The 16,243-nt window shown below is 41.8% G+C and overlaps 1 protein-coding gene across 5 annotated transcripts in view; it reads left to right on the plus strand.

Moving 5' to 3' along the window:
- LOC120055060 (disks large homolog 1-like) overlaps nt 1-16,243 on the plus strand; it is a 282,572-nt gene that overhangs the window by 239,661 nt on the left and 26,668 nt on the right. For all 5 annotated transcript variants that reach the window (XM_039002927.1, XM_039002928.1, XM_039002929.1 and 2 more), the window contains one exon: nt 14,945-15,121. In XM_039002927.1, the coding sequence (XP_038858855.1) occupies nt 14,945-15,121 (177 nt within the window). The remainder of the gene's footprint in view (nt 1-14,944; nt 15,122-16,243) is intronic.

Genomic DNA, 16,243 nt, shown 5'->3' on the forward strand with positions numbered 1-16,243 from the left:
TGTGTTGTAGGGCTGGGCGATATGGCCTAAAAATCGGATCTAGATTTTCTTTCAAACTTATGTTTTTTTGTTTTCTCCTAATAAGCTTTGTTGTACAATTTAAAGGTCAAAATACACTGCATTTCAAACAGTCAGGAATAATCGAATTAATTCAGCTGTTGTGAAATTATACCTAGGCTAAATATACAATGCATTCGGAAAGTATTCAGACCCCGTGACTTTTTCCACATTTTGTTACGTTACAACCTTAATATAAAATTGATTGATTAAATATATTTTTCCTCCATCAATCTACACACAATACCCCAAGCAATGTTTGCACATGTATTAAAAATAAAAAAGTGAGATCACATTTACGTAAGTAATTCAGACCCTTTATTCAGTACTTTGTTGAAGCACCTTTGGCAGCGATTACAGCGTTGAGTCTTCTTGGGTATGACGCTACAAGCTTAGCAAATCTGTATTTGGGTAGTTTCTCCCATTCTTCTCTGCAGATCCCCTCAAGCTCTGTCAGGTTGGATGGGGAGTGTCGCTGCACAGCTATTTTCAGGTCTCTCCAGAGATGTTTGATCGGGTTCAAGTCCGGACTGTGGCTGGGCCACTCAAAGACATTCAGAGACTTGTCCCGAAGCAACTCCTGAGTCGTCTTGGCTGTGTGCTTAGGGTTGTTGTCCTGTTGGGAGGTGAACCTTCGCCCCAGTCTGAGGTCCTGAGCACTCTGGAGCAGGTTTTCATCAAGGATCTCTCTCTACTTTGCTCCGTTCATCTTTCCCTCGATCCTGACTAGTCTCCCAGTCCCTGCTGCTGAAAAACACCCCCACAGCATGATGCTGCCACCACCATGCTTCACCGTAGGGATGGTATTGGCCAGGTGATGCGGGGTGCCTAGTTTCCTCCAGATGTGATGCTTGACATTCAGGCCAAAGAGTTCAATCTTGGTTTCATCAGACCAGAGAATCTTGTTTCTCATGGTCTGAGAGTCCTTTGTGCCTTTTGGCAAACTCCAAGTGGGCTGTCGTGCGTTTTACTGAGTAGTGTGTTCCCTCTGGCCACACTACCATAAAGGCCTGATTGGTGGAGTTCTGCAAAGTGGTTGTCCTTCAGGAAGGTTCCCCCATCTCCACAGAGGAACTCTGGAGCTCTGTAAGAGTGACCATCGGGTTCTTGGTCACCTCCCTGACCAAGGCCCTTCTCCCTCGATTGCTCAGTTTAGCCGGGTGGCCAGCTTTAGGAAAAGTCTTGGTGGTTCCAAACTTCTTCCATTTAAGAATGATGGAGGCCACCGTGTTCTTGGGGACTTTTAATGCTGCATCCATTTTTTGTTACCTTTTCCGCAGATCTGTGCCTCGACACAATCCTGTCTCAGAGCTCTACGGACAATTCCTTCGACCTCATGGCTTGGTTTTTGCTCTGACATACACTGTCAACTGTGGGACCTTATATATACATCATGTCCAATCAATTGATTTTACCAGAGGTGGACTCTAATCAATTTGATGATCAATTGAAACAGGATGCCCCTGAGCTAAATTTCAAGTCTCATAGCAAATGGTCTGAATACTTATGAAAATAGGGTATTTTTATTCTTAGTAAATTTGCAAATATTTCTAAAAACCTGTTTTTGCTTTGTCATTATGGGATATTGTGTGTATATTGATGATGGACATTTTTTATTTAATCAATTTTAGAATAAGGCTGTAACGTAACAAAATGTAGAAAAAGTGAAGGGGTCTGAATACTTTCCGAATGCACTCCGTGGGTGGGTGAGTGAGTGCGGAGAATCAGACCAGTTCAAGTGTTCATCAGTCTGACGGCTTGTAGATAGAATCTGTCTCTGAGCCTGTTGGTATCAGACCTCATGCTCCGATACCATCTGCCTGACGGTAAGGGAGGGAACAGCTCGTGGCTGGGGAGCAGATATCCAGGATGGGTGGGAGCATGGTCCCAGAGATGTACTGGGCCGTCTTCACCACCCACTGGAGTGCCTTGCGGTTGTGGACGGAGCAATTCCCGTACCAGGCCGTGATGCAAACGGTCAGGACGCTCTCGATGGTGCAGCGGTCCACTCGGTTAGTTTATGGTTGGAGTGAAAACCTACAGGACGGTAGCTCTCCAGGAACAGGGTTGGACTGAAAACCTACAGGACGGTAGCTCTCCAGGAACAGGGTTGGAGTGTAAACCTACAGGACGGTAGCTCTCCAGGAACAGGGTTGGAGTGTAAACCTACAGGACAGTAGCTCTCCAGGAACAGGGTTGGAGTGTAAACCTACAGGAGGGTAGCTCTCCAGGAACAGGGTTGGAGTGTAAACCTACAGGAGGGTAGCTCTCCAGGAACAGGGTTGGAGTGTAAACCTACAGGACGGTAGCTCTCCAGGAACAGGGTTGGAGTGTAAACCTACAGGAGGGTAGCTCTCCAGGAACAGGGTTGGAGTGTAAACCTACAGGAGGGTAGCTCTCCAGGAACAGGGTTGGCGTGAAAACCTACAGGACGGTAGTTCTCCAGGAACAGGGTTGGAGTGTAAACCTACAGGACGGTAGCTCTCCAGGAACAGGGTTGGAGTGAAAACCTACAGGACGGTAGTTCTCCAGGAACAGGGTTGGAGTGTAAACCTACAGGAGGGTAGCTCTCCAGGAACAGGGTTGGAGAGCCCTGATATAGAGTGATATATGGAGAAGCATGCAGTCCCAGTGGTTTGATTCCCACTCTCTCTAACAGGATTAGTCTCTCAGCTAGGGGATGTTCAGGAGATTGAAACTCAAACCAGTTCCTAAAACCATCCTTCTTACTTTGCGCTGACACATACTTCCAGCAACAGAAAATATACTGCATTATGGAAATCCAAGCTTTGCAGAATAATTTTCTTTACAGCCGGCATGCATAAAATTAGCACTCCATGTCACATAGGGAAGTCATAGCAAACACAACCAAGGGCTAGTATTCCACTGCTCAAACATCTAGCCTTAGTTAATTTTTAATTTAATTTTTAATTTATTTAACCTTTATTTAACTAGGCAGGCAAGTCAGTTAAGAACAAATTCTTAGTTACAATGACGGCCTAGGTTATCTGCCTTGTCCAGAGGCAGAACGACAGATTGACACCTTGTCAGCTCGGGGGATTCGATCTAGCAACCTTTCGGTTACTGGCCCAACGCTCTAACCACTAGGCTACCTGCCGGCCTTGTGAGTTTAACTAACAGCACCCCCACGTTAGAATAACTCAATCTGATCCGTTTAACTACATCTACACTATAGTACCCCCTAAGGCAGGGGGTTCCCAACCTTGGGGGCCAACGTTTCGTGGGGGGGGGGGGGGTCTTTCTTGATTCTTAAAACCTGTTTTTGCTTTGTCATTGTGGGATATTGCGTGTAGATTGATGATGGACATTTTTTATTTTAATACATTTTAGGGGGGACCTTTCTTGATTTGAAAGGTAAAAAATTATATAGATGGATTGTTCAAACCGATCTTTAAAAAATAAAACGTAGAAATCTGTGATGCTTTAGGCTAAGCTGAGCTACGATCTTCTAAAGTCGAAGATTCAAAGACATTTTTGTCAATGTGTATTTAATATAGGCTATCTCATTAAACAAACATTAAAAAGGGGGAGACGGCGTTACTTTGTTTTTAATGTGAAAATGGGGGGGGGCTCTGTGTGGTTGGGGGGGGGGAACCCCATGCACACTAATACTCATGGGACTGTATATGTCCCAGAGGCCTCTACAGAGGAACAATTAGACTGTAATGAAGGCAGGAGAGTTTTGGTCAGTTTCCTTTAAGGCCTGCCCTCAGGATGAGGTGTAGCTTGTAGCATCGACTTTTACAGCCTTCCAGCTGTATTGTCGTCCATCTCATTACAGCCGAGGAGAGGCTAGAAAACAGAGAACCACACATTTCAATTAGCTGCTTTTAACCATGCTGTTTTAAATGCTCCCGGCTCTGGCATTGGCAGCTGTACTACAGTAAGATTTAGTCTTCCCTTTTAATAGCGTACGTAGAGATGGAAACACAGAGGAAGCCTGACTGGCTCGGTGGATGACCTCATAGCAGACGGAGAAAATTATTTACGCTCTTCTATTTCATTGATCGTTAAAAAACACAAACTGAGAAAGGCCTGTAGAATCCTGGAATGGCACGTTTAATGGTTTTCTTAATGATATGAAGTGACATTTACAGCTGGGGCTGTGTGTGTTCCTGTAAGGACATGTATCAAGATATTTATTTCACTCAGAGTGGAAGTGTTTGTGCTCAGTACTGAACGGGAAGAGGGGCCCCACCGCTCAATTAGAGTTAAAGATGCTATTCATAGACATTCTTCTTAAGGTTATTACCGAGTAATTACAAGGTTACGGTTATTACCGAGTAATTACAAGGTTACGGTTATTACCGAGTAATTACAAGGTTAAGGTTTTTACCGAGTAATTACAAGGTTACGGTTATTACCGAGTAATTACAAGGTTACGGTTATTACCGAGTAATTACAAGGTTAAGGTTTTTACCGAGTAATTACAAGGTTAAGGTTATTACCGGGTAATTTCAAGGTTACGGTTATTACCGAGTAATTACAAGGTTAAGGTTATTACCGGGTAATTACAAGGTGAGGGTTATTACCGGGTAATTACAAGGTGACGGTTATTACTGATCATTGTTCTCAATGCTCGTTCATTTGATTCGTTTAACGTGATAACCACATCTTTCATTTAAATACCACCATTGAATTGCTGCAATGATTATTACAGTAGAAAGGCACGGTACACTACACTAAGATGCATTCTGTTTTCTCCACAGTACACTAAGATGCATTCTGTTTTCTCCACACTACACTAAGATGCATTCTGTTTTCTCCACACTACACTACACTAAGATGCATTCTGTTTTCTCCACAGTACACTACACTAAGATGCATTCTGTTTTCTCCACAGTACACTACACTAAGATGCATTCTGTTTTCTCCACACTACACTAAGATGCATTCTGTTTTCTCCACAGTACACTACACTAAGATGCATTCTGTTTTCTCCACACTACACTAAGATGCATTCTGTTTTCTCCACAGTACACTACACTAAGATGCATTCTGTTTTCTCCACAGTACACTACACTAAGATGCATTCTGTTTTCTCCACAGTACACTACACTAAGATGCATTCTGTTTTCTCCACACTACACTACACTAAGATGCATTCTGTTTTCTCCACACTACACTAAGATGCATTCTGTTTTCTCCACGGTACACTACACTAAGATGCATTCTGTTTTCTCCACACTACACTAAGATGCATTCTGTTTTCTCCACACTACACTAAGATGCATTCTGTTTTCTCCACAGTACACTACACTAAGATGCATTCTGTTTTCTCCACAGTACACTACACTAAGATGCATTCTGTTTTCTCCACACTACACTACACTAAGATGCATTCTGTTTTCTCCACACTACACTAAGATGCATTCTGTTTTCTCCACACTACACTAAGATGCATTCTGTTTTCTCCACACTACACTAAGATGCATTCTGTTTTCTCCACACTACACTAAGATGCATTCTGTTTTCTCCACACTACACTAAGATGCATTCTGTTTTCTCCACAGTACACTAAGATGCATTCTGTTTTCTCCACAGTACACTACACTAAGATGCATTCTGTTTTCTCCACACTACACTAAGATGCATTCTGTTTTCTCCACACTACACTAAGATGCATTCTGTTTTCTCCACGGTACTCTACACTAAGATGCATTCTGTTTTCTCCACACTACACTAAGATGCATTCTGTTTTCTCCACGGTACACTACACTAAGATGCATTCTGTTTTCTCCACGGTACACTAAGATGCATTCTGTTTTCTCCACGGTACACTACACTAAGATGCATTCTGTTTTCTCCACACTACACTAAGATGCATTCTGTTTTCTCCACACTGCACTAAGATGCATTCTGTTTTCTCCACGGTACACTACACTAAGATGCATTCTGTTTTCTCCACACTACACTAAGATGCATTCTGTTTTCTCCACACTACACTAAGATGTATTCTGTTTTCTCCACAGTACACTAAGATGCATTCTGTTTTCTCCACAGTACACTAAGATGCATTCTGTTTTCTCCACAGTACACTAAGATGCATTCTGTTTTCTCCACAGTACACTACACTAAGATGCATTCTGTTTTCTCCACACTACACTACACTAAGATGCATTCTGTTTTCTCCACACTACACTACACTAAGATGCATTCTGTTTTCTCCACACTACACTAAGATGCATTCTGTTTTCTCCACAGTACACTAAGATGCATTCTGTTTTCTCCACAGTACACTACACTAAGATGCATTCTGTTTTCTCCACAGTACACTAAGATGCATTCTGTTTTCTCCACAGTACACTAAGATGCATTCTGTTTTCTCCACAGTACACTACACTAAGATGCATTCTGTTTTCTCCACACTACACTAAGATGCATTCTGTTTTCTCCACAGTACACTAAGATGCATTCTGTTTTCTCCACGGTACACTACACTAAGATGCATTCTGTTTTCTCCACGGTACACTAAGATCCATTCTGTTTTCTCCACAGTACACTACACTAAGATGCATTCTGTTTTCTCCACAGTACACTACACTAAGATGCATTCTGTTTTCTCCACAGTACACTACACTAAGATGCATTCTGTTTTCTCCACGGTACACTACACTAAGATGCATTCTGTTTTCTCCACGGTACACTACACTAAGATGCATTCTGTTTTCTCCACAGTACACTACACTAAGATGCATTCTGTTTTCTCCACGGTACACTACACTAAGATGCATTCTGTTTTCTCCACGGTACACTACACTAAGATGCATTCTGTTTTTCTCCACGGTACACTACACTAAGATGCATTCTGTTTTCTCCACGGTACACTACACTAAGATGCATTCTGTTTTCTCCACGGTACACTACACTAAGATGCATTCTGTTTTCTCCACGGTACACTACACTAAGATGCATTCTGTTTTCTCCACGGTACACTACACTAAGATGCATTCTGTTTTCTCCACGGTACACTACACTAAGATGCATTCTGTTTTCTCCACGGTACACTAAGATGCATTCTGTTTTCTCCACGGTACACTACACTAAGATGCATTCTGTTTTCTCCACGGTACACTACACTAAGATGCATTCTGTTTTCTCCACACTACACTAAGATGCATTCTGTTTTCTCCACACTACACTAAGATGCATTCTGTTTTCTCCACACTACACTAAGATGCATTCTGTTTTCTCCACGGTACACTACACTAAGATGCATTCTGTTTTCTCCACACTACACTAAGATGCATTCTGTTTTCTCCACGGTACACTAAGATGCATTCTGTTTTCTCCACGGTACACTACACTAAGATGCATTCTGTTTTCTCCACGGTACACTACACTAAGATGCATTCTGTTTTCTCCACACTACACTAAGATGCATTCTGTTTTCTCCACGGTACACTACACTAAGATGCATTCTGTTTTCTCCACAGTACACTAAGATGCATTCTGTTTTCTCCACAGTACACTAAGATGCATTCTGTTTTCTCCACAGTACACTAAGATGCATTCTGTTTTCTCCACAGTACACTAAGATGCATTCTGTTTTCTCCACACTACACTAAGATGCATTCTGTTTTCTCCACACTACACTAAGATGCATTCTGTTTTCTCCACTGTACACTACACTAAGATGCATTCTGTTTTCTCCACAGTACACTACACTAAGATGCATTCTGTTTTCTCCACAGTACACTAAGATGCATTCTGTTTTCTCCACACTACACTACACTAAGATGCATTCTGTTTTCTCCACGGTACACTACACTAAGATGCATTCTGTTTTCTCCACGGTACACTACACTAAGATGCATTCTGTTTTCTCCACAGTACACTACACTAAGATGCATTCTGTTTTCTCCACGGTACACTACACTAAGATGCATTCTGTTTTCTCCACGGTACACTACACTAAGATGCATTCTGTTTTCTCCACGGTACACTACACTAAGATGTATTCTGTTTTCTCCACGGTACACTACACTAAGATGCATTCTGTTTTCTCCACGGTACACTACACTAAGATGCATTCTGTTTTCTCCACGGTACACTACACTAAGATGCATTCTGTTTTCTCCACGGTACACTACACTAAGATGCATTCTGTTTTCTCCACGGTACACTACACTAAGATGCATTCTGTTTTCTCCACGGTACACTAAGATGCATTCTGTTTTCTCCACGGTACACTACACTAAGATGCATTCTGTTTTCTCCACGGTACACTACACTAAGATGCATTCTGTTTTCTCCACGGTACACTACACTAAGATGCATTCTGTTTTCTCCACGGTACACTAAGATGCATTCTGTTTTCTCCACACTACACAAAGATGCATTCTGTTTTCTCCACAGTACACTAAGATGCATTCTGTTTTCTCCACAGTACACTAAGATGCATTCTGTTTTCTCCACGGTACACTACACTAAGATGCATTCTGTTTTCTCCACGGTACACTACACTAAGATGCATTCTGTTTTCTCCACACTACACTAAGATGCATTCTGTTTTCTCCACACTACACTAAGATGCATTCTGTTTTCTCCACACTACACTAAGATGCATTCTGTTTTCTCCACACTACACTAAGATGCATTCTGTTTTCTCCACAGTACACTACACTAAGATGCATTCTGTTTTCTCCACGGTACACTAAGATGCATTCTGTTTTCTCCACGGTACACTACACTAAGATGCATTCTGTTTTCTCCACACTACACTAAGATGCATTCTGTTTTCTCCACGGTACACTAAGATGCATTCTGTTTTCTCCACGGTACACTACACTAAGATGCATTCTGTTTTCTCCACGGTACACTACACTAAGATGCATTCTGTTTTCTCCACAGTACACTACACTAAGATGCATTCTGTTTTCTCCACGGTACACTAAGATGCATTCTGTTTTCTCCACGGTACACTACACTAAGATGCATTCTGTTTTCTCCACGGTACACTACACTAAGATGCATTCTGTTTTCTCCACGGTACACTAAGATGCATTCTGTTTTCTCCACGGTACACTAAGATGCATTCTGTTTTCTCCACAGTACACTAAGATGCATTCTGTTTTCTCCACAGTACACTACACTAAGATGCATTCTGTTTTCTCCACAGTACACTAAGATGCATTCTGTTTTCTCCACACTACACTAAGATGCATTCTGTTTTCTCCACACTACACTAAGATGCATTCTGTTTTCTCCACGGTACACTAAGATGCATTCTGTTTTCTCCACACTACACTAAGATGCATTCTGTTTTCTCCACAGTACACTACACTAAGATGCATTCTGTTTTCTCCACAGTACACTACACTAAGATGCATTCTGTTTTCTCCACACTACACTAAGATGCATTCTGTTTTCTCCACACTACACTACACTAAGATGCATTCTGTTTTCTCCACACTACACTACACTAAGATGCATTCTGTTTTCTCCACAGTACACTACACTAAGATGCATTCTGTTTTCTCCACAGTACACTACACTAAGATGCATTCTGTTTTCTCCACACTACACTAAGATGCATTCTGTTTTCTCCACACTACACTAAGATGCATTCTGTTTTCTCCACAGTACACTACACTAAGATGCATTCTGTTTTCTCCACAGTACACTACACTAAGATGCATTCTGTTTTCTCCACAGTACACTAAGATGCATTCTGTTTTCTCCACAGTACACTAAGATGCATTCTGTTTTCTCCACAGTACACTACACTAAGATGCATTCTGTTTTCTCCACAGTACACTACACTAAGATGCATTCTGTTTTCTCCACGGTACACTACACTAAGATGCATTCTGTTTACTCCACAGTACACTAAGATGCATTCTGTTTTCTCCACACTACACTAAGATGCATTCTGTTTTCTCCACGGTACACTACACTAAGATGCATTCTGTTTTCTCCACACTACACTAAGATGCATTCTGTTTTCTCCACGGTACACTACACTAAGATGCATTCTGTTTTCTCCACGGTACACTAAGATGCATTCTGTTTTCTCCACACTACACTAAGATGCATTCTGTTTTCTCCACACTACACTAAGATGCATTCTGTTTTCTCCACACTACACTAAGATGCATTCTGTTTTCTCCACACTACACTAAGATGCATTCTGTTTTCTCCACACTACACTAAGATGCATTCTGTTTTCTCCACACTACACTAAGATGCATTCTGTTTTCTCCACACTACACTAAGATGCATTCTGTTTTCTCCACACTACACTAAGATGCATTCTGTTTTCTCCACACTACACTAAGATGCATTCTGTTTTCTCCACACTACACTAAGATGCATTCTGTTTTCTCCACACTACACTAAGATGCATTCTGTTTTCTCCACGGTACACTAAGATGCATTCTGTTTTCTCCACGGTACACTAAGATGCATTCTGTTTTCTCCACGGTACACTACACTAAGATGCATTCTGTTTTCTCCACACTACACTACACTAAGATGCATTCTGTTTTCTCCACAGTACACTACACTAAGATGCATTCTGTTTTCTCCACAGTACACTACACTAAGATGCATTCTGTTTTCTCCACACTACACTAAGATGCATTCTGTTTTCTCCACACTACACTACACTAAGATGCATTCTGTTTTCTCCACACTACACTAAGATGCATTCTGTTTTCTCCACAGTACAGTACACTAAGATGCATTCTGTTTTCTCCACACTACACTACACTAAGATGCATTCTGTTTTCTCCACGGTACACTACACTAAGATGCATTCTGTTTTCTCCACGGTACACTAAGATGCATTCTGTTTTCTCCACGGTACACTAAGATGCATTCTGTTTTCTCCACACTACACTAAGATGCATTCTGTTTTCTCCACACTACACTAAGATGCATTCTGTTTTCTCCACACTACACTAAGATGCATTCTGTTTTCTCCACACTACACTAATGCATCTGTTTCTCCACACTACCTAGATGCATTCTGTTTTCTCCACACTACACTAAGATGCATTCTGTTTTCTCCACACTACACTAAGATGCATTCTGTTTTCTCCACAGTACACTAAGATGCATTCTGTTTTCTCCACGGTACACTACACTAAGATGCATTCTGTTTTCTCCACACTACACTAAGATGCATTCTGTTTTCTCCACACTACACTACACTAAGATGCATTCTGTTTTCTCCACACTACACTAAGATGCATTCTGTTTTCTCCACACTACACTAAGATGCATTCTGTTTTCTCCACGGTACACTAAGATGCATTCTGTTTTCTCCACGGTACACTACACTAAGATGCATTCTGTTTTCTCCACGGCACACTACACTAAGATGCATTCTGTTTTCTCCACAGTACACTAAGATGCATTCTGTTTTCTCCACGGTACACTACACTAAGATGCATTCTGTTTTCTCCACACTACACTAAGATGCATTCTGTTTTCTCCACACTACACTACACTAAGATGCATTCTGTTTTCTCCACAGTACACTACACTAAGATGCATTCTGTTTTCTCCACTCTACACTAAGATGCATTCTGTTTTCTCCACACTACACTAAGATGCATTCTGTTTTCTCCACACTACACTAAGATGCATTCTGTTTTCTCCACACTACACTAAGATGCATTCTGTTTTCTCCACACTACACTAAGATGCATTCTGTTTTCTCCACACTACACTACACTAAGATGCATTCTGTTTTCTCCACACTACACTAAGATGCATTCTGTTTTCTCCACAGTACACTACACTAAGATGCATTCTGTTTTCTCCACAGTACACTAAGATGCATTCTGTTTTCTCCACAGTACACTAAGATGCATTCTGTTTTCTCCACAGTACACTACACTAAGATGTATTCTGTTTTCTCCACACTACACTAAGATGCATTCTGTTTTCTCCACAGTACACTAAGATGCATTCTGTTTTCTCCACACTACACTAAGATGCATTCTGTTTTCTCCACACTACACTAAGATGCATTCTGTTTTCTCCACAGTACACTACACTAAGATGCATTCTGTTTTCTCCACACTACACTAAGATGCATTCTGTTTTCTCCACACTACACTAAGATGCATTCTGTTTTCTCCACGGTACACTAAGATGCATTCTGTTTTCTCCACGGTACACTACACTAAGATGCATTCTGTTTTCTCCACGGCACACTACACTAAGATGCATTCTGTTTTCTCCACAGTACACTAAGATGCATTCTGTTTTCTCCACGGTACACTACACTAAGATGCATTCTGTTTTCTCCACACTACACTAAGATGCATTCTGTTTTCTCCACACTACACTACACTAAGATGCATTCTGTTTTCTCCACAGTACACTACACTAAGATGCATTCTGTTTTCTCCACAGTACACTACACTAAGATGCATTCTGTTTTCTCCACACTACACTAAGATGCATTCTGTTTTCTCCACACTACACTAAGATGCATTCTGTTTTCTCCACACTACACTACACTAAGATGCATTCTGTTTTCTCCACACTACACTAAGATGCATTCTGTTTTCTCCACACTACACTACACTAAGATGCATTCTGTTTTCTCCACACTACACTAAGATGCATTCTGTTTTCTCCACAGTACACTACACTAAGATGCATTCTGTTTTCTCCACAGTACACTACACTAAGATGCATTCTGTTTTCTCCACACTACACTACACTAAGATGCATTCTGTTTTCTCCACACTACACTAAGATGCATTCTGTTTTCTCCACGGTACACTACACTAAGATGCATTCTGTTTTCTCCACACTACACTAAGATGCATTCTGTTTTCTCCACACTACACTACACTAAGATGCATTCTGTTTTCTCCACAGTACACTAAGATGCATTCTGTTTTCTCCACACTACACTACACTAAGATGCATTCTGTTTTCTCCACACTACACTAAGATGCATTCTGTTTTCTCCACAGTACACTACACTAAGATGCATTCTGTTTTCTCCACAGTACACTAAGATGCATTCTGTTTTCTCCACAGTACACTAAGATGCATTCTGTTTTCTCCACAGTACACTACACTAAGATGTATTCTGTTTTCTCCACACTACACTAAGATGCATTCTGTTTTCTCCACAGTACACTAAGATGCATTCTGTTTTCTCCACACTACACTAAGATGCATTCTGTTTTCTCCACACTACACTAAGATGCATTCTGTTTTCTCCACAGTACACTACACTAAGATGCATTCTGTTTTCTCCACAGTACACTAAGATGCATTCTGTTTTCTCCACACTACACTAAGATGCATTCTGTTTTCTCCACAGTACACTACACTAAGATGCATTCTGTTTTCTCCACACTACACTAAGATGCATTCTGTTTTCTCCACACTACACTAAGATGCATTCTGTTTTCTCCACACTACACTAAGATGCATTCTGTTTTCTCCACACTACACTAAGATGCATTCTGTTTTCTCCACACTACACTACACTAAGATGCATTCTGTTTTCTCCACGGTACACTAAGATGCATTCTGTTTTCTCCACAGTACCTTCAGTACCTTGTGGACTTTACATTTTTCTGACCTAGCCACTGTTTTTCCTAGTATTCCAGCTTTGTCAGCTCCATCTGTCCTAGTGCTGCAGTACACCCCTGTTTAATAGATGAAGGAAAGACACAGGGATGAGGCAGTACAGCCATGTTTAATAGATGAAGGACAGACACAGGGATGAGGCAGTACAGCCCTGTTTAATAGATGAAGGAAAGACACAGGGATGAGGCAGTACAGCTCTGTTTAACAGATGAAGGAAAGACACAGGGATGAGGCAGTACAGCCATGTTTAATAGATGAAGGACAGACACAGGGATGAGGCAGTACAGCCCTGTTTAATAGATGAAGGAAAGACACAGGGATGAGGCAGTACAGCCCTGTTTAATAGATGAAGGACAGACACAGAGATGAGGCAGTACAGCTCTGTTTAGTAGATGAAGGACAGACACAGGGATGAGGCAGTACAGCCCTGGTTAATAGATGAAGGACAGACACAGAGATGAGGCAGTACAGCTTTGTTTAATAGATGAAGGACAGACACAGGGATGAGGCAGTACAGCCCTGTTTAATAGATGAAGGAAAGACACAGGGATGAGGCAGTACAGCCATGTTTAATAGATGAAGGAAAGACACAGGGATGAGGCAGTACAGCCCTGTTTAATAGATGAAGGAAAGACATGGAGAGGAGGCAGTACATTCCTGTTTAATTGATGAAGGAAAGACATGGACATGAGGCTGGCAGGCTGGATGCTAGGGGACGGCTGTTACTTCAGCTCCAGTTCCTTAGCAGGCAGATGCACACGAAAACACAATGTCAAGGTTCTGCAGTGGGTAAAGCTCTCCTGAGCTGTGCTTTGTGTGCTGCATATGTTTGGCATCTATTCAGGAATCACTCATATCTATTTTAATATGGAACACCTGCTCAGTGCTCAGTCCCTGTGATCTGTATCTGAACTCAGTACATCCATGCTTCTCATGTTTCTCGAGTCTCTCCTGGACACATAGACTCTCTGACATGTGGACCACGTCATCACACACCAATCTCAGGTGGTCAATCATGCTCACGCTCTTTGCCTTCCCTGTGTGTTTTTGTGTCATGTATTTATATTAAAAAGACCTCACCTAGCGTCTTTTTTTCTTACAGGACCTCATGAAATCATTCTCCTTAACTAACCGCTCCCTAATAATGTGACATATGTATTTTTACTGAAGGATATTTCATTGAGTTTGTCGTGTTGTTTCTCTCTCCCAGTTTGACAAGACAGTTCCACCCTCATCTATTGTTGTTGTTGTCTGCATGGCGCTGTTTGATGATGTAATGGTGTTTCTCTCCCTCCAGGGCTCTGTTTGACTATGACAGGGCGAAGGACTCGGGGCTGCCCAGCCAGGGGCTCAACTTCCACTTTGGAGACATCCTTCATGTGGTGAATGCCTCCGATGACGAGTGGTGGCAGGCACGTCAGGTGACCCATGAAGGAGAGGTGGAAGAGGTTGGAGTCATCCCTAGCAGGAGGAGGTAAGGGTTAGAAGCTGGTGCTCAGGGTTAGGAGTACCTACTGTTTTCACATATTGTCTGTCCCGGGGATTGAAGTTGCCCAACCCTGGTTCTGTGTCTCCAACACTCAAATCTTATTTTAAGAGATTAGCCCAAAAAAGTTTGAATTAGTAGGAGTTTTGTCTGTTAGCACGATATGGCTTTAAATAAGCCCTCTTACTCACCAGACTCAGCAGTTTGGGGAATTCAGTCTTAAAACACCGTTGTCTTGTGCTTGCTCAGTGTGTGTGTGTGTGTGTGAGTCAGCCCAGCCCAGTGCTGGCGTTATCCCTGGGCACAGCATGGTGTGAATGCTGATGCCACTGTGACTGGCGTCATAAGGGTACCATAGGGGCAGAGTGTATACCCACAACCACTATTTTTTGTTTAGCCAAGGATTGTAATGAGGTGCAGTCTCTCAGTGAAAACCTTCTCTGTGGCAAAAAATAAATAAAAGTTGCCATCGAAACAAAAAGCCACCCATCGGTCTTACACTAACTCTGTTTATTCAGCAGCCCTTTGACGTCAGTAACACATTATCACATCTTATTCTGCAAAGAGGCGCTTGGAATCAGCTGTTTCATTAAGCTTGAGAGTTCAAACACCCTACAGTTTCTTTCGCTCTCTCTCTCTCTCTCTCACACACACTGTCGAGCTTCACCTCTATTTCCCCCCTCCCTCGCTCTCTCACCCAACAGAGGGGTGACGGACAGATGATAATTGGCTTCTCACCTGACTCTGGTTCATTTGTCACCTTGGAATGATCAGATGGCAGCAATAGCAGTAGTAGCAGCAGTAGTAGCAGTAGTAGCAGTAGTAGTAGTAGTAACAGCAGTAGTAGTAGTAACAGCAGTAGTAGTAGTAGTAGTAACAGCAGTAGTAGTAGTAACAGCAGTAGTAGTAGTAACAGCAGTAGTAGTAGTAACAGTAGTAACAGCAGTAGTAGTAGTAACAGCAGTAGTCGTAGTAGTAGTAACAGCAGTAGTATCTGTGGCAGTAGTAGTAGTAGTAACAGCAGCAGTAGTAGTAGTAGTAGTAGTAGTAGTAGTAACAGCAGTAGTAGTAGTAGTAACAGTAGTAGTAGTAGCAGCAGTAATAGTAACA

This window comes from Salvelinus namaycush, chromosome 10 (assembly GCF_016432855.1).
Source record: "Salvelinus namaycush isolate Seneca chromosome 10, SaNama_1.0, whole genome shotgun sequence".
Classification (NCBI taxonomy): Eukaryota; Metazoa; Chordata; class Actinopteri; order Salmoniformes; family Salmonidae; genus Salvelinus; species Salvelinus namaycush.